The sequence below is a fragment of the Myotis daubentonii genome, chromosome 16 (genome assembly GCF_963259705.1).
Source record: "Myotis daubentonii chromosome 16, mMyoDau2.1, whole genome shotgun sequence".
In the NCBI taxonomy this organism is placed as follows: domain Eukaryota; kingdom Metazoa; phylum Chordata; class Mammalia; order Chiroptera; family Vespertilionidae; genus Myotis; species Myotis daubentonii.
Genome location: NC_081855.1, coordinates 20,638,477 through 20,657,393, shown reverse-complemented (window position 1 = coordinate 20,657,393; position 18,917 = coordinate 20,638,477). Strand labels below are relative to the sequence as shown.

Genomic DNA, 18,917 nt, shown 5'->3' with positions numbered 1-18,917 from the left:
GCGCCTAGTTCTTCCCAAGCTCGAGAGAGTAAAATCAGCCTAACAAAGGTAAGGCCCCTTTTTTCTCCCTCAGTAACATTCACACCGGCTCTTTCGCACGTTCTCACGTTCTCGCTCCATAGCAGCCTGGGGTCCTAGCAGCCCCCAGGATGGGGACTGGGGCGGGGACGGCAGCCGCACAGACTCCCAGTGCCGCCGGGGACACAGACTCAGCAGCAGGAGGGGACAGGGACTGACCTGACTGAAGTGACGGCACAGGATTCCTGGAAGCCGGCTGTTCCTGGGCTGGTGGAAACAAGGCTGGACTTCACTCACAGCGGGACAAGGCCGAGCCCAGGACTGTCCTTTGATTTTGCTTCTATAATGAACCTAACCGTCCAATCTTACCCTCCCCATGGGCCCCTGGAATGCCTTCCTGTGACTGTGAGAGGGTCTCATTCCACCGGCAACACTGGGAGCGCCGGTTTGCTGAGTCTCACGCTCAACCAGCTTTCTCTCTGGCCTCGGGGGTGGTGAGGGCTGCGGCTGGGCCCCGGCCCCTGCCCAGGATTCCTTGGAAGGCAGTTTGGGAGCTTTAGGAGGACGTGGCAGGCAGACGATGCCAGGCCATGAGGTTGGTTAAGTCCAGGCCCCACCAAAAAGTCTATCTTCTCTAGTTTCCAAGAGACGGCCCTCAGCATCAGGAACGCGGCTGCAAAAGGGAGCAGAGCGGTGAGTGACCAGCCAGACATGTGAACGGGGAATAAGCACGAGGCTCAAGGGGAGGCAGATGCCAGCCCTGTGGTCAGTGAGGAGCAAGGTCAGGCAGGCGAGCCCGTCCTTGGAGGGGCAGCAGGCCCAGGGACTGGCCCCCGGCCATCTTCACGGCTGCAGGCTGTGTCCTGTCTCCAAGAGATGAAGGATGGGCAGGCGGGTGGTGGGGATGGGCTGGGGAGAGTCGCAAGTGCGTGAACCTCTGAGTAGCAGTGCAGAAAGGACCAGCCAGGAAGCAGGGGCGTCCCCTGCAGGGCTGGGGTCAAGGCTTAGTGAGGTGTGGTGGGAAGTGCAGCCTGGAGCCTAGAACAGTGGTTCTCAACCTTCCTAATGCTGCGACCCTTTAATACAGTTCCTCATGTTGTGGGGACCCCCAACCATAAAATTATTTTCGTTGCTACTTCATAACTGTAATTTTGCTACTGTAATGAATCGTCATGTAAATATCTGATATGCAGGATGTATTTTCATTGTTACAAATTGAACATAATTAAAGCATAGTGATTAATCACAAAAATAATATGTAATTATATATGTGTTTTCTGATGGTTTTAGGTGACCCCTGTGAAAGGGTCGTTCGACCCCCAAAGGGGTCACGACCCACAGGTTGAGAACCGCTGGCCTAGAACTTTCTGATTTCTTTCAACCCCAGGCCTTGAGATTCCAGAAATTCCATCAGTTGGGGCTTTGTAGAAACTATGGATAATGTTCACAAGAGGGGCACAGGAGGGGAAGGAGAAAAAAGGCCCACACACTTTACTTTTTTATATAGAATTTGTACAATATATTTCTTTTCATTTGCATATTTAACCACAACTTAACATCCTTTTTACAGGCTGAACGCAGCTCATATAATCAAAATTCTTTCTTTCAACCAAATAGGAAAAATTCAAAATCGTAAACCCGTAAGAAAACAAATTAAAAACAATGATGAAAATAAGTCACTCCTCGTTAGGAACAGTGTCTGTTTGTTCATTATACATGATTTGGAGCAGAAATTTCTTTATAGATTAGGCACATGTTTCCACAACACCTTTATTCCTGCCAGTGTTATCACATTCCAGGCAGTCAAAGGGGTGTTGGTCTTCATGGAAATCTGTTCTCTCAGATACTGCTGGCACCAACTGGGGACCAGGAGCCCAGGGAGTCACCAGCGTCCTGAGGGCCAGGAGAGCAGGGCCTGGCTCGGCAGCGCCACCTACTGGCTGGAAGCAGAGGCAGGGCGGGATGCAGGGATGCTGGGCCAGGCGGGCCCTGCCAGGAGAGAGCAGCAGTTGTGTCTGAAGGGAAAACTTAGGCTTGTTCTATGCAAATTAAAGAGACCAGAATAGCAAGGGTGGTGTATAGAGAGAAGCTAAGAGGAGTCCAGTGTTTATTTACAACTTATCTTCCTGATGGGAGCAAGGGGGTAAAGCTGGTGGCAACTGCCATGAGGGTGTGACACCTGCCCGTCTGTCCCCACTCCACCACGCGTCAGTCTGAGGTGGGAGGGCTGTGGGTGGCGTGGCGAGGTTAAGCAGTGAGTGGCACCATCTGCTTGTCTGATTCCAGGCAGGGAGTCCGTCAGTGAGTCTGAGCCCGCGGTGGGGACCTCTTTGTCCTGTGACTTCCCTCCTCACTGTGACTCCTACTTGGGTCTGGGTGTACAGAGCGTGGGGCCTTCTCTGGGAATGCAGGCAGAGCAAAAGAGGAGAAAGGGTTTCTACCAAGCTGGCAGCGCCTGTCTCACCACATCCCAACACCACGGGAGACCAGGTCAGGGTGATGAGCCTCAGGTCACCAAGTTTGGGACCTGCCCATCCGTTTCTGTCTCCTTTGAATTCTCCCTTCCACATGGAGAGCTGGGCTGCAGAAGGTCGCTACGCCTGGGCCTCCAGAGCCAGAAGGCAGCAGTGCCCGTGCAGGAAGGCCCTCCCGGCACCCGCAGCCTTGGCCTCTCCTATGCGGACACCTGTGGAGCCTGCAGAGGGGCTTCGGAGGCCACGGCCGTGCTGACCTGCTCACCTAGGCCCTGGCTCCGACCAGCCTGCCTGGGGTTTGGTCCCGCATGTGGGACGTGCTCAGGCCCAGACGCCAGCCCTTAAATGGCAGCAGCCTCAGGCATTCCTTATGCCCACAAGTCCCACTGAGGCTTACATACGTTCCGCATGCCAATCCGGCTTCACACTCCAGAGCGTGGCTTTGGAAAGAGTAATAATCAGCACTTCAGGGCAAGACTACAACCATAAAAAGAAAAATGGGAACAGCATTCATTGGAACGAATGTAGTTATTGCTGGACAAGTGACAGCCAAGTGACTGCGCAGAGCTCCGAGGGGTGTGACGAGTTCCTGTGGCCACGGAGCAGAAAGAAAATCATTGGGTCTGTTTGTTTGTGTGACTTCCAAAATAAGATCCTCTGGTGACATTTCAGGTCTTTTCAGGCACAGAAACTAAAGAGATTCCTTAGTTCTGCTGCTTTCACACAAACTAGTTTGCCTGAGTGCCTGGGCCACTGGCCACTCTCCTGATGACCTCTCAGGGAGGCAGTGCAATTCTATTCTAAAAACAAAAATATGTTAAAACAACTGAAAAAACCTGGATGCGCTGGGAGCATGAGCAGACGCCCTCGGGAGGCCTGTGCTGTTCCCAGGGCACATGTTCTCCTATGTTCCCACCGAGGACTTCTCTGGGACGGCCTTGGCTAGGGAGCTGGCGCAGCACCTGACCCCGTACTAAATGCTGGGAACCGGGTGGTGGCAGGCGGGCTCTCACTGATTTCAGGTGGGATGGCCAGTCTCAGAAAGCTAAAGCAAGAGAAGCGCTCCTAGGCCGCCGCTGCGGGCCCTGCCGAGAAAGGCGGCTCTGCAGACGGGTCTTCACCCGGAGGGCACGTGCAGGCAGCTCCAGCTCAGCCGAGACAGACCCTGGAGAGAGCGACTCTGACACCCGCTCTGGGTGGTGCTGCACTGCTGTGCTTATCCTCACGTGCTACAGTCCGTGCCGGTGTCCAGCCTGTTGGGCAATCTGATCGGAGTAGAAGTGGAGCTCAAGGAAAGCCAGGTGCTGGCGCTGCAGGGATTTTCCTGAATGAGTTTAGATTTCTGCTCTAAAACCCCGGGGTCAGATTCGCTGGTTCCATGCAGGCCTCCCAGGAGCTAGCAGTCAGCATTCCAGAGGCAGGTTGCCTTGTTTGGGTAGTTGATGGCGAGGCTGATAGCAGCGATGTTCTGCAGAGCCTGTGGAGAGAGTCAGTGCCAGTGTCAAGAACCATCCCTGCTCGGTTCACTAAGTGCTGGCTGAGCAAGACCCTCAGCTGAGCTCTTGAGGGGACCAGGGGTGAGGAAGACATGAGCCAGATATGGTTCCCCTCAGCTGAAGGAACACAGACTAGAGCAAGAGACAAAAGCTATTGAGACCACATGAGAACTCCAAACATAAGGTAGAAATCATCACTGTCCTGAGGGGCAGGGGGAACACAGTGGGGAGGTGGGGGGGGGGAGCTCAGGGGGCACAGAGGACACTGTCTGCGGGGCCCTGGGAAAGTTCTTTAGGGAAGGAAACAGCACAAAGGTGCAAAAGGGAAGAAACAGAAGCCAGTGCTGGGGACCCAGGAAGCAGTGCTGGGGAGGGGCTAGGAAGGGGCCGGGGAGGTGGATGCTGTAGAGCCAGGTCAAGGCTGGTCTTCAAGCTCAGGGAGCAGGAGTGGAGGACTGGCCAGGAGAGGAAGAGGCGGCAGGCAGGGGGAGGAGGCGGCACTGGCCCAGCCAAGTGGATGGGCTATGGGAAGGTCAGAAACAGGGTGAGGAGACGGGACACGGGCACAGGCAAGAGGGAGGAGCCCACAGAGATATGCAATGTTCAGCTTTCAGTGCCCACACGGTTAAATGTCTAAATTTCATTTTTTGTCGTGCAACCAGGGGTGGTGGTGGCAGTGCAGTGGGCGCCCATTAGGAGGTTTCACTCTGCCTACAGGTCTCAGGAGAATTCACACAAGCTCTTCCACAGTTGACGGGGGACCCCTGCTTCTAAGCAGGCATCTGACCCTTCTTGCAGGAGGAAGGGTTCGCTGAAGAACACTGGCAGGGCAGGGGAAGCTCTGGCTGGGAGTCCCAGCTAGAGCCCACGCAGGTGTGACCCTGGGCATCTCCCTTCCTCTGAGCTTCAGTGCCCCATCTGTCCCAGCGGGGGTTGGGCCACAGGCTCTGTGAGGTCCAAGGAGTCTGAGCCTGAGCTTCTCAGAAGGGGATGTGGGGCCTGCGGGTTCCTGAGACGCTTTCCGGGGCTCCACGTAGTAAAAACAATTTCCACGGTGATACTAAGACGTGGTTTTGCCTTTTTCACTTTCATACTCTCACAAGTACACTGTGGAGTTTTCCAGAAGCTAATGTGTGGTAATATAACAGGTGGAAGCAGACATGGGACTCCAGCTGTCTTCTATTAAGGCAGATGTTAAAGAGATTTTCAGACATGGAACACAACGCCACCCCTCTGATTTTCACCAAACAGGCTACTCATGTGAACATGGAATGGGTTATTTTTTAAATGAATTGATAATAAATGTTTAAAATTTTTGTCTTAATTTCTAAATTTCAAATCTAATTTAATTTCCAATGGTATATTTCAATATATATATATAAAGCACATAAACAAAAGCTGTTTGAGATCCTCCATAATTTAAAAGTGAAAAGGGATCCTGAGACCAAACAGCTGTCAGAAGAGAGTTCTCCTAGGAAAGAAAGTTACATCCCAAAATATCTGCAATCTAACTCTATGGAAACTTCAGGGACCGGCCAAACTGTAAATTTAAGGCATTGGTTGTTTTGGTTTAAAAGACACAAATTCTTGCTAGTGTCTTCTGACCCCACAGTTTAATATGGATGACACTGATAGATGGGGCTGGACTGCTCTCTCAGACGCTGAAGGAAGTGACTGAATGGGAACAGAGCTCCGTGTAAATCCTGGGTGGATTCTGTACTCAGGCCACAAGCACAGGCTCTCTGTCCTGGCCACGGTGATGGGGACGGCCGCCACGGGCAGGCAGCACGAGGGCCGGCGCGAGGTGGGAGAGTACCTGTGCTGCACAGCGGAGAAGGTGGTCGTCGGTGGTTAAGGCCAGCAGGTAATCCTGCAGCAGGCCGAGCTCCTGTGGGGAGAGCACGGTGCAGCGTTAATGGACACCCACCCAACCACAGAAGCCTCGAGTGAGAAATCAGTGCTCGCTATGCTGGCACCTCACCCAAGAGCCTGGAAGGAGCTGGACCGGGAGAAGCCGGGTGCCTAGTTCCAGGGGGCTCTGCCCAGGGTGACGGAGGGGCAGCGACCTCCCTCCTCAAGGCAGTTTCCTCATGTATAAAAGGAGGGGGGTAAGCTCAAGAACTCTGAAAGGCCCTTTCATCTCTCACATTAATAAGTCTATTGTGCTGAGTAGAGGGGGAAAAGGAAGAAGAAGAAAGAACCCATCCGTTTTATTTTCCAAAACTCAATGTTGTCAAGGGCTGATCCAAGCCAGTTTCCCTTGGCCTTAGGCCTAGAAAAATAAGCAATCTCAGTGCTGCCTGGACTGAGGTGGTGAGGGCCTCACACTTGGGCCACTTGTACCTCCCTGTGCAGGTTAGCTGAGACCAGGGCTGGGGATGGGGCTGTGATCTGAGTCCTACTCTCCCGCCCTGGGCAGCAGAGGGAGAAAAAGCACCTGGCAGCGCTGTGCCAGGGTAGAAGCAGGGCCGGACCCTCACCTGGGCGCGGTTCTCGGTGACGAAGAAGAGCTCCGTGAGGGCGCGGTGCAGGGGGAGGAGGACGCCCGGCTGTGTCACGTCCTCAAACAGGCTGTACTCCATGTGGGTGAAGAGCTGCCACAGGGGCTTTAACAGCGAAAGGTCACAGAGGTCGCTGTGGGAGGAGATGGGGTAGGTTTACTGAGCACCACATCAGGCAGATGGTAGGTAACAGGAACTGCAACTCTGACTCTCTTTCCCCACATCTAGTAAAATCATTAAGGGATAGTCCCACTCCCCCTCTTCCTACAAGAGTCAAAAATATTCACCAGCAAATAAGGAAAGGGGCAGAACCTAAACTTCAAAACAAGACACCACGGAAACAGGAGATCCTGAAGCACATTCATGTAAATCAACTGCACATCTTTAAAAATGGCTGTTACAGAGAACTTCCAATGACTGAAAAAATCTCAAGTGAAATGTTAGGTGGAGCCCCTGGCTGGTATGGCTCTAGGTTGGAGTGTCATCCCTATACACCACAGTTGTGGGTTCGATCCCTGGTCAGGGCACATACAAGAACCAATCAATAAATGCATAAATTAGTAGAACAATAAATTGATGTTTCTCTCTAAAATTAAAATTAAAAATAAAAATAAATAAACCCTTCCCTCTGAGATGAGGAATAAGACAATTAAGTCTTCAATCCTCACTTGTATTCAACATTCTATTGAAAGTCCTGCCCTAACCGGTTTGGCTCAGTGGATAGAGCCTGCGGACTCAAGGGTCCCAGGTTCGATTCTGGTCAAGGGCATGTACCTTGGTTGCGGGCACATCGCCAGTAGGGGGCGTGCAGAAGGCAGCTGATCGATATTTCTCTCTCATCAATGTTTCCAACTCTCTATCCCTCTCCCTTCCTCTCTGTAAAAAATCAATAAAATATATTTTAAAAAAAGAAAGAAAGAAAGTCCTGGCTAGTTCAAAAAGGCAAAAAGAGTTTCTACAGATTGAGAGGAAGAAATAAAACTCATTATTTATAAATAACATGGCCGTGTGCTGAATAACGTACCTATACACTCATAAAATTAACAAATAGAACAAAGTCACTAGACAAAGGCAATACATGAAAATTAATTATATATAAGTAAAAACAATTAAAAATAAAAATTTAAAATAACAATTACAATACCATCAAAAACATTAAATACCTAGGAATAAATCTAACAAAATGTTGTATAAGTCCTCTACATAGGAAACTATAAAACATTACTAAGATCTAAATAATAGAGGATTAGAGAATTCAATGGTATAAAAATCTTAATTCTCTCAAACTGATCTAAAGTATCAAAATTCCATCAGATGAGAAGGGTATGTGTGCATGCATGCGTGTTATCTATAAAAATAAAATAATCAGGCCCTAGCTGGTTTGGCTCAGTGGACAGAGCATTGGCCTGTGGACTGAAGGGTCCTGGGTTCGATTCTGGTCAAGGGTACATGCCCGGTTTGCAGGCTTGATCCCTGGTAGGGAGTGTGTAGGAGGCAACCAATCAATGATTCTCTCTCATCAGTGATGTTTCTATTTTTCCCTCTCCCTTCCTCTCTGAAATCAATGAAAAAATAAATAAAATAAAATAATCAGGATCAAGACAAGGATGCCCACTCTAGCAGTTCTATTCAACACAATACTGGAAGTCATAGCCTAAGCAATTAGGCAAGAAAAAGCCAAAGCAATTAGGTAAGAACAAGATATAAAGGTATCAGAATTAAAAAGGAAGTAAAACTGTCTCTATCTGCAGATGACATGATATATAGAAAACCCTAAAGATTCTGCCAAAAAAACTGTTAGAACTAATATATTCAGTACAGTTACAGGATACAAAATCAATAGAGAAAAATCAAGTGTGTTTTTATAAACTAACAATGAACTATCAGAAAGAGAAATTAAAACAATTCCATTTACAACAGGATAAAAAAGAATAAAATACTTAGGAATAAATTTAAGAAAGAAGGTGAAAGATCTGTACACTGAAAACTATAAAACATTGGCAAAAGAAACTGCAGACACAAAGAAATGGAAAGATAATGTGTTCATGAATTGAAAGAATTAATATTGTTTAAATGTTCATACTATTCAAAGAATTTACAGATTCAATGTAATCCCTATCAAAAATTCAATGGAATTTTTCACAGAAATAGAAAAAATAATTCTAAAAGTCAGTGGAACTGCAAAAGACCCTGACTAACCACAGCAATCTTAAGAAAGAAGAAGCTAGAAGTATAATACTTCCTGATTTTAAACTATATTTCAAAGCTATAGTAATTAAAACAGAATGGTATTAGCATAAAAATAGACATATGGATAAATGGAAAGAAAAGAGAGCCCAGAAATAAACCCATGCACATTGGTCAATTAATTTTCGACAAAGGTGTCAAGAATATGCAATGAGAAAAGGATAGTCTCTTAAATAAATGGTATGGAGAAAACTAGACATCCACATACAAAAGAATGAAGTTGGACCCCTATCTTACACCATACATAAAAATCAACTCAAAATGGATTGAAGGCTTGAATGTAAGATCTGAAACTATAAAACTCCTGGAAGAAAGCATAGGGCTAGGTTCCTTGACACTGGTCTTGTCAATGATTTGTGGATTTGACACCAAAAGCAAAAATAAACAAGTGGGACTACATCAAATTAAAAAGCTTATGCACAGCCCTGGCCTGTGTGGCTCAGTTGGTTGGAGCATCATCCTGTGCACCAGAAGGCTCCATTCCTGGTCAGCGCACATACCTAGGTTTTGGGTTCAATCCCAGTTGGGGTGCAACCGAATGATCTCTCTCACACATATTGATGTATCGCTCTCTCTCTCCTTAAAATCAATTTAAAACTTAAAAAAAAAGCTTATGCATAGCAAAAGAAATAATCAACAAACTGAAAAGGCAACCTACTAAAAGAGAGAAAATATCTACAAACCATATATCTGACAAGGGGTTAATATTAAAAATATATAAGGAACTCATACATCTCAGTAACAAAAAACCAAATAACCCAATTTAAAAATGGGCAAAGTATCCTGGTGGCAGCAGTTCTTTGTTGCCAGAATGTCCTCTTTTGAAACACAAATGGCAAACAGGTACATGAAAAGGTGCTCAACATCACTAATCATAAGGGAAATGCAAATCAAATCACAATGAGATATCACCCCATCTATATATATAAAAGGCTAATATGCTAAGTGTCCAACCGGTTTCGGCCCAGGGCCCGCAGGCCAGGCCAAGGGACCCCACCAGTGCACAAACCTGGGCACGGGGCCTCTAGTGGCTACTATAAAAAAGAACAAGAAATAACAAATGCTGGCAAAGATGTGGAGAAGAGTGAACCCTGTACACTGTGAAGTGAGAGGTGCTAACTTAATGGTCAGAATCCTTTCACAATATATATAGCTATCAAATCATCCTGTTCTATACTTTAAACATATTACAATCTTATTTTTCAGTTTTGCCTCAATAAATCTGGAAAAAAATTAACTAATTCTAAAATTTATATGGACATGCAGGATTAAAAACAGCCAAGATAATTTTAAAGATGAAGGATGTATACTACTAGATATGTAAGTTTGTTATAAAGCTACAGATTTAGGATAGTGTGGTGCCGGCATAATAAAAAAGACAAATGGAACAAAAGAAACCAGACGCAGACCCAAGCACAGTGGATGCCTACTCTGTGACAAAGATGGCCCTGGAGTGTGGTGAGGGAAAACATGGTCCTTATAGTCAAGTAGAGATCCATGTGAGAAAAAACTAATCTGCCCCTACACTTCATATCATTCACTCAAATTCATTCCATGTTGACTGTAGATCTAAATGTGAAAGAAAAAACAATTAAGTTTTGAGAAGATAACATACAGGAAATACCTTCATGACCCCATTGCCAAGTAAGGCAAAAATATCCTAAACAGCACAACAAAAGCACTATCATTACAGGAATGATCAATAAAATGGAAGACATTAAAATTAGAAACTTCTGCCTGACCATCGTGGTTCAGTGGTTGAGCATCAACCTATGAACCAGGAGGTCACAGTTCGGCTCATGCCCAGGTTGTAGGCTCAATCTCCAGTAGGGGGTATGCAGGAGGCAGCTGATCACTGATCCTCTCTCATCACTGATGTTTCTATCTCTCTCTCCCTCTCCCTTCCTCTCTCAAATCAATAAAAATATATTTTAAAAATGTATCCTATCTAATAAAAGAGAAAAATGGTAATTGGCGTACGACGATACCCTTTTCATTGGCTAATCAGGGCTATATGCAAATTAACTGCCAACTAAGATTGGCAGTTAACTGCCAACAAGATGGCGGCTAATTTGCATATGTAGGCACAATGCAGGGAGGCGAAAGGGAAAGCAGGAAGAAGCCCCCTGCCACTGACAGTGATCAGAAACCCAGGGGGGAGCTAAGAGCTGGGGGGCAGGGCAAAGGCGGCCCTGGGGCCGCCTTTGCCCTGCCCCCCAGCCATGATCTGAGAATCAGGTGCCTTTGCCGCCCTGGCCAGTGATAGCAGGAAGTAGGGGTGGAGCCAGCGATGGGAGCTGGGCACGGTCGAAGCTGGCAGTCCCGGGAGCTAGGGGTCCCTTGCCTGGGCCTAAAGCGAAGCCCACGATCGCGGGGCCGCTGCAGCTGCGGGTCCCCGCTGCCCGAGCCGGACGCCTCAGCCAGAGGCGTTAGGCCTGGGCAGGGGCGGAGCCTGCAACTGCGGGGAGCTGGGGGTCCCCTGCCCAGGCCTGACACCTCTGCCGGAGGCCTCAGGCCTGGTCAAGGGGCCGATCCGGTGAGTGGTGATCGGAGGGTGATGAGGGTCAACTCCTCTGGCCAAGGCATCAGGCCTGGATGGGGGGCTGAGCCGGGGATTGGGGGGATATGATGGTCCCCTTGCCCAGGCCTGAAGCCTGGGTCAGAGGCGTCAGGCTTGGGCGGGGGGTGGAGCCAGCAATCAGAGGGAGATGGGGGTCCCCTGCCCAGGCATGATTCCTGGGCCAGAGGCCTAAGGCCTGGGTGGGGGCCAGAGCCAGTGATCAGGGGGAGATGGGGGTCCCCTGTCCAAGCCTGACACCTCTGGCGGAGGCGTCAGGCCTGGGCAAGGGGCCGATCAGGCGATCGGAGGGTGATGGGGGTCAACGCCTGAGGGCTCCCAGTATGTGAGAGGGGGCAGGCTGGGCTGAGGGACACCCCCCCCCCACACACACACACCCAGTGCACGAATTTCGTGCACCGGGCCCCTAGTAAAAAATAAAATTAGAAACTTCTTTTCACCAAAGACACCACTAAATGAGTGGAAGGGCAAGCCCCAAAGTGGGAGGAGATATTCACCATACAAATACCCAGCAAGAGACTCATCTCCCGAAGGCAGCTTACCTGTGGTTGCAGCACAGCACAATCCTCAGAAGTAGGTGAATGGCTTTTAGTCGCTGATGACCAGTCTGGCGACAGGCCACGCCTACCAGCCATTCCCAAATTTTGGCCAAGGGAAGGTGCGGCACAACTCTTTCTTCTGACAACATTTGCTTCAAAATCTCAAATCCTGGGCACGCCCCACAAAACACAGATATTTTAATAAATATGATGAAACAATTGATCATTTAAATGTTCCCTGAAATTATGCCTTTTGTAAAAGCAACATAGGGACATTTTCATTTCCCCTTTTTTTGCAAAAATGCCCTGGAAATTCTAAGAGAACAAACATCTTTTTTAGGTGGCTCTTCTCTCTGGCCATTCAGGTTTACAACAAACCAACTAGATAGCATATTCAAGAGTAACACATGTAGGGTTTGCGAGACAAATCTGTGCAAGTCTTAGAGAAAAGTACCTGCTGTGATTTTAATGAAGATCAATGACACAATGGCACTTACACCCTCACAGTGGCCCTGGCAGGGGAAGAGAAGAGCACACACCTGTCTGGAATCGCCCCAGGTGTCCAGCCGTCACAGTGAACTTGTAGCCCCACTCGGTGTTGCTCATGTCAGAGGTGAAGCGGTAATACAGAGTATCTCCTGTGTCATACAAGAACCAGAGACAGGTCAGAACACTGCAGTAAGAGGGAATGGCAAGTGAGGGGTTTCTGATGAAATATAATAAACCCCATTTTAAATCCTCCAAAAATTTCCCTTCTTAGTATTAAGTTTAATAAAACCAAGTATTTATATACCTGGAAGCTCAAAATCTTTCCATTTCTGATGAGACCCACTGAAGTTATGTCGATCCTGTTGAAAGTCACTGCTGCTGGACATGGCTAATTCGTCACAGCCTTCCTCTGTATTGCACTGAGAATCAAATTTGATTGAGAGGTAGATTGCACCAGGAATGTGAACTTTATCCTAAGGAAGGGAAATGAGAACACTCGTTACTGGTCAGTTACTGAGGGCTTACCTCATGCCAAGTCCTGAAACTGGGAAAGTAGGAATGAGTAAGTCAGAGCCCTGCTTCTAGGAGCTCTCAGTCTAGCTGGGACGGAAGCACCCACAAGGCTGCGAGCACAGCAGGCACGACACTTGTGCAGACTGGGCACGGCAGGCAGACTTCACCTGGAGAAGGCGGGGAGGGCAGAAAAGAGTCCCAGTGAGGGGATGTTCAGGTTGTTGCCAAGAATGAAGAGGAGAGGAGGGGCCTGCCAAGAAGAAATGAATGGCAGGAGACAAGGTGAGAGGGGGATGTGACCATATGGGGCTACATTTCAGGCAGACAGCTCTGGAAAGTCTGGCATGTTCAGGGAACAGCAAGGAGCTTGCTGTGTCTTGGGTGAAGGGTGAACTTTGTGAGAACACTCTTGCGAGGTAAGGACGGAGGGCGGGGTGACATGTGACCCTGGAGAGGCTGGCAGGAGCAAAAGTGAAAGCCTGGTGTGCTAAAATAAGGCGTTTAGGCTTTGGACGGCAGGGGGAGCCCTGGAAAGATTGTAAGCAGGAGAAAGCCTTAGGTTTGTGCTGTGCAAGGATCGCTCTGAGAGCTGGTGTGACCAAGGCCAGGCTGAGGCAAGGCCAGCATGAGAAGAAGGAAGCTAGAGGAGAGTTGGGGTGATGAAGATAGGCAATCCCCTTTGAGGTAGGACTTGGTAGCTCACCAGATGTGCCTACACGGAGCTGGGGGAGTGAGGCTGGACCCAAGAACACAGCAAGAGAAGAGGCTTAGAAGGAAGAGAGTGAGGAGGTTTACACTCTGCAAAAGGAAATCTCAGCAAGCATGAGTTTCTCTGTCATCCACCACTGGTGCTATAGTGTGCTGGCCCCTCAGAAGCTTATGACTTACAGCGCCAACGTTTTGAAAAGGGCCAAAGCCCTTTTCAAATGTCCCTTAAAAATGTAGGGACATTTTTAAGTCAGTGAGACTAACAGGACTTCCCACATGTGCCTCATCCAAACTCCTATCTCCCCCTGTCAGGGTACAAAGTTAAGGATGGATCCCATGAGGCTTTTCAGTTCTGTGTCATTACACAAAGGGGTGGGAGTCTCCAAGGTGTGGCCAGGTCATCAGGAGACAGGTAGAGTGAGGGTTGAACTCAGACTCACTGCTGGAAGATACCTAGAAGTCACTCCAAGGAGCTTGCTGCAGGGAAAACACTCTCCCCCAGGGCCAGATGACCCATCTATACAAACAAGGTCAGGAGAAGGGAAGACTTGGTTGTGCAGAATCTCTGACTGCAGCTGAGACTAAGGAAGCACTTTCTTGGCCGGGGCTGTCAGGAGAGGAAAGAGCTGCTGCGGGAGTTGATGAGATTCTTGCTACTCAGCAACCCTGTGGGTCCTGCCAGCTGCATGCCCTGAGGCTGGGCGAGCCTGGCCAACCCTGGATCATACCTCAAAGTTGGTGTTGTTGTTATATGGGTGTTTGGACTCTCTCACTTGCACTTCCATTCCTGGCTCCTCCATGAACTGGCAGGCAGCCAGGGCCATGGTCCCCAGCATGTTCTCTCGGCAGCCTTGGAGCACCTTCTGCAGGATCTGGCGGGACACAAGGCAGGGAACATCAAGGCCTATCAGCAGCACGGCCATGGCGCTGCTCCATCAGGAAGAAGGGAGGGTCTATGTCAACCCAACACCCATCCGAAGGGGCTGGCATCATCCTGGACCCTGACTCCAGTCCCTCAAGCCACCCCAGCGGCCAGGCCACCCTGAAGGAGCTCTTGCTGAAAACCAGGACACTGCAGTGCCTTCAGAGCAACACTACTTGAAGGGAGTCTGAAAGAACCAACAGAACCCATCAGAGACAGCCCTGGCCCCTGAAGAGTCCCAAGCCCAGCAGGGGGAGGGACATGCAGACAAACAATGACAGCACAAGGGGATAAATGACCAGTGTGAGGTGCAGAATTAGCAGCTCTGTGGGGTAGGAACGGGGGAAGGGCATGTTCAAGACAGGGACTATCAGAGGCAAAATGCCCCCTTTTCTCACTTCCAAATAAGAAATGTGGCCACAGCAAACATGCCAGTGATGCCCAGGCTCTGAGGTTGGGAAAGGACCTAGAGGCCTTAGAATTGGGTGGCAAATTAGGGGTTAGAGCAGCCGTGGGCAAACTACGGCCCGCGGGCTGGATTCAGCCCGTTTGAAATGAATAAAACTAAAAAAAAAAAAAAAAAAAAAAAAAAAAAAAAAAAAAAAAAAGACTGTACCCTTTTATGTAATGATGTTTACTTTGAATTTATATTAGTTCACACAAACACTCCATCCATGCTTTTGTTCGGGCCCTCCGGTCCAGTTTAAGAACCCATTGTGGCCCTCGAGTCAAAAAGTTTGCCTTTGTCTACGGCCATACCACCCTGAACGCGCCCGATCTCGTCTGATCTCGGAAAAAGTTTGCCTACCCCTGGGTTAGAGGATAAATTCACTTCCTAAGGAATCTGCACATACAGTATATGTGTGTGTATGAGGGGGTGAGGATGGCAAGGGGACAGGACAGGGATGAAGAAGAGAGCAGCAAGTGTGACTAAAGATTTTTGCACCTGGAAATTGGGAAGGTGGTGATAAAACTTTCTAGTTTAGCGGAAGACAGTACCTGGGCCTCCTGAGTTAGAGACCATTTTCTGCTATGTGAACTCTTCATTTCTACCCAACAGGAGGTGGAAGAAATGGTTTTAGACCCGTGAAGGATTGCTAACCCAGCACTCCTTTAAAAAACCAAGTTGAGCCGGCTGGTGTGGCTCAGTTGGCTGGAGCATTGTCCTGTACACCAAAAGGTGGTGGGCTCCATTCCCAGTCAGGGCACATACCCAGGTTGCAGGTTCAATCCCTGGTTGAGGTGTGTGCGGGAGGCAACCAATCAATGTTTCTTTCTTACATCGATGTTTTCTCTCTCTCTCTCTCCCCTTCCCTTTCTCTAAAATAAAATTTTAAAAAAATGACCAAGTTGAAGATTTGATTTAAAAAGAAAATAAAAAATGGCCTCCACCTGTCACAACTGAACTTTAAATTAGAGCACTGGACTTAAGAGGATGCACAGACAGGCCCTGGTGAGCCCCATGTCTGCCACCCAGAAGCTGGAAGCCTTGGAGAAGCCTCCCCGCTTGACTTCCTCACCTCCGGTCACAATGTAATACAGGTACAAATGCTGGCAGCGGGTCTGACCTGGGGTAGACATTCTAGAAACAATGGTTGAAAAGACAAGACACAAACCGCCCTGGAGGTTTCCTGTGGGATGGGAACAGGCTACCAGACTTATAATTAACTCTGTGCCCTGGGCTCACTAAGTGAGATGCTAGGAACACAAGAAAAGACAGGCTATCAAAGAGAGACTTGAAAGTGTGAGAACAAAAAGGGAAAACTGCAAAGACGAGTTTTATGGGATCATTTCTCCAAACACTCTGAGCACCAAGTCTGTCCTCGGCTATGAGCTCAGCTCTAGGCCAGTAGTTGGGAGAGTTCAACAGTGACCCTACCCTGCCCGTGTTGCATTCACACCTGCTGGGGAGTCCTACAGCCACACACGTGAGCTCACTCCAGGAAGGCACTTGCTGGAGGAAGGCTGTTCAAACCCTTGGGGTCTGCGGTGGGGAGAGGACAGAGGAGGAGTGAGAGGGGTGAGTGCCCAGCTTGGCCTGCTTAATTACCTTCTCCCACCGGTGCTTTTCTTCCAGCTGCATGAACATGTCAAAAATGTAGGTCATATGGGCGGGGCCACTTAGCTCCAGGATGTCCTCGCTCACCGGCACGTGCCCAGGCCACTCAGCAAGCAAGGATGCGAGCACATGGCGGGCATACAGGATTGCTGTGGCCTCATTCACCCGGAAAAGGTAGTCCCGGACTGCCCTCTTGCTCTTGCAGTTCAGTTCCTTGTGCAGGAGGGCGGCGCTCTTAGTACGCCGCTGCTTGGCGTAGCTCTGCTGCAGTTCACTCTCCGTGCTAGAGATCAGCTTCTGGGTCACGGGGTTGGATTCAGCCGTGGCCTTGTCACAGCGAGTGGGCCGGGACTGCAAACCCAAAGACCACGTTACACAGGCCTGCCTTTTCACAAGTAGGGGTGGGGTGGGGTCAGGGAGAGATCATTTTTTCCAAGTGGAGGCAACATACCAAGCACGGTAAGATAATCATGTCTGTATCCACAGCTTTGGCACTCTGCTCCTCCAGTCTCAGGCTCCTGCTGGGCTGCCACTTCTGAGCCAGGGCCCGTATCCTTTCATCCGTGGTGAGCTCATCGCCATCAAACCTGAAGAGAAGGAGCACAAAGCTGGGTACATAAGGTATAGCCAGGCCAGAGTTTACCTTGCAGTGAAACTTATCAGAAATGTTACTTCACAATTACATGACTTTCCATTTTTTGCAAACTAGATTGACAGTGTTCATTTATTCGTGCACGCACATGTGCATGTATTCCTGTGGCAGAGAATCCAAACTGTCCCTCAGGATCCATCTTTCCTTTCTTTTAGAACAAAGTTCCCGGGAGTTTCAGCAAGCTACAGAATCATCTAGCTGGAGACGTGGTCCCCAGGACCCTTTGCAGTCAGATGGAGTGATGCGACTAGGTTCTTACCAACAGGAGGGCAGTGAGGTGATGTGTGCCACTTCTGAAGCCCGCCCGCAGACAACAGCACTAAGAATGTGCTCCTTTCCCTACCTTCCCCCTTTCCTCTGGGCTGGAACAGAGAGGTGGTGTGGGTGAGCCAGCTTGGACTACACGGATGAGAACAAAAGAGGGTTGTTTGTGGAGCAGGGCTGCCCACTCACCCCGGACTGCTGCCCACCTCGGACTGTTCCATGACAGCAAAAACAAATCCTATCGTTCTGGACCTATGATATTTCTGGGTGTCTCAGCTACAACAGCTTCGGCTATGCCCTACACGATGCAACCCTGCTGCATCTCACAAAAGATTTGGGGCCATTTGGAATAAATACAGATAGAAAAACAGAAATACGAAAAATTAAAAGAAATATTAAACTGGAATTGGATATAAATTAGAATAGGAAGTCAAAACTAGAATATGGGGACAGAGGAGGGGATTAGTTGCAAATAGGCAAAGTTCTACACAAATTTAAGAGCTGGGCCCAAGAACTAGCTCTGAACTTCCTACCCAAGAGAAAGGCATATATTGTTAACTGTATAATAATTCTTGAAAAAAACAAAAATGAGTATAATATGCAGTGGTGAAAAACAAACAAAACAACACTTTTGATAAGAAGGTCCCACTCTGCACTGTGTGTTCCCTGGGATGACATAAGAGAGAAACCTCGGTGTCTGTCTCCATTCCTGATCCATAATGAGTTTCCTCTAAGAAATGTCAGTTTTTCCAGAGGAACATACAACACAATTCAGGAAGATCTGCAGTGCAGCAGCGCCAGCTTTCAGATCCCTCCATGAAGCGCTGACGACCAGCGCCACACCAGCGCTGGGCCTGTCAGGAGCTTTTCTCCAGACCCTGCCGGCAGGTCGTCAGCGCAGCCCTGCCTCGCGTGTTCTCACACTCACCGCACTTCAGCTGCACCCAGACAGCCCTTACCTCTTCTGGACCTCCAGGAAGAACGAATCGGTCCTTTTCATCTGCAGTTCGTATATGGCCCGGAGAATGTGCAGAGGGGCATTGAGGGCATCGTGAGCCATCTGAAGGCCACGGGGAGGAAGTAGGAGAGAGACAATTTAATGTGCTTTAACACATTATTGACCATCTAAACTCAACAGTGATAAAACTATTATGTTCTAAAGTTACCACAGGTAATAATTTAAGAACACCATAGGGGTACTTACAGCATATAAAGTTATAAAACCTAAATCATGGATTTGTAAAATTTGCATTACTATTATAAATTCAAAGGAAAATATAAAACACAGAAACACCAAAAGAAATATGTCAACAGAATGCAATGCTAACATCAATAACTACCCACCACACTGTATTTATTGCTAGCTTCTCTGTCACTGCCTCGCACTCAGGTTTGATAACTGGCGCATAAGTCTAAGTATACTATACTTTTGATTTTTAAAAAACTGTACTTGTTTT

General features: G+C 48.5%; 1 protein-coding gene across 2 annotated transcripts in view; it reads right to left on the bottom strand.

The window, feature by feature from the left end:
- Positions 1-1,508: 1,508 nt before the first annotated feature.
- Positions 1,509-18,917, bottom strand: part of ZZEF1 (zinc finger ZZ-type and EF-hand domain containing 1) — a 113,694-nt gene continuing 96,285 nt past the window's right edge. For both annotated transcript variants that reach the window (XM_059669038.1, XM_059669039.1), the window contains exons 46-55: positions 18,420-18,520; positions 16,996-17,131; positions 16,536-16,895; positions 14,292-14,435; positions 12,647-12,815; positions 12,393-12,491; positions 11,857-12,022; positions 6,469-6,622; positions 5,805-5,876; positions 1,509-3,969 (exon numbers count right to left, since the gene is read on the bottom strand). In XM_059669038.1, coding sequence (XP_059525021.1) covers positions 3,889-3,969; positions 5,805-5,876; positions 6,469-6,622; positions 11,857-12,022; positions 12,393-12,491; positions 12,647-12,815; positions 14,292-14,435; positions 16,536-16,895; positions 16,996-17,131; positions 18,420-18,520 — 1,482 coding nt within the window. In that variant the 3' untranslated portion in view covers positions 1,509-3,888. The remainder of the gene's footprint in view (positions 3,970-5,804; positions 5,877-6,468; positions 6,623-11,856; positions 12,023-12,392; positions 12,492-12,646; positions 12,816-14,291; positions 14,436-16,535; positions 16,896-16,995; positions 17,132-18,419; positions 18,521-18,917) is intronic.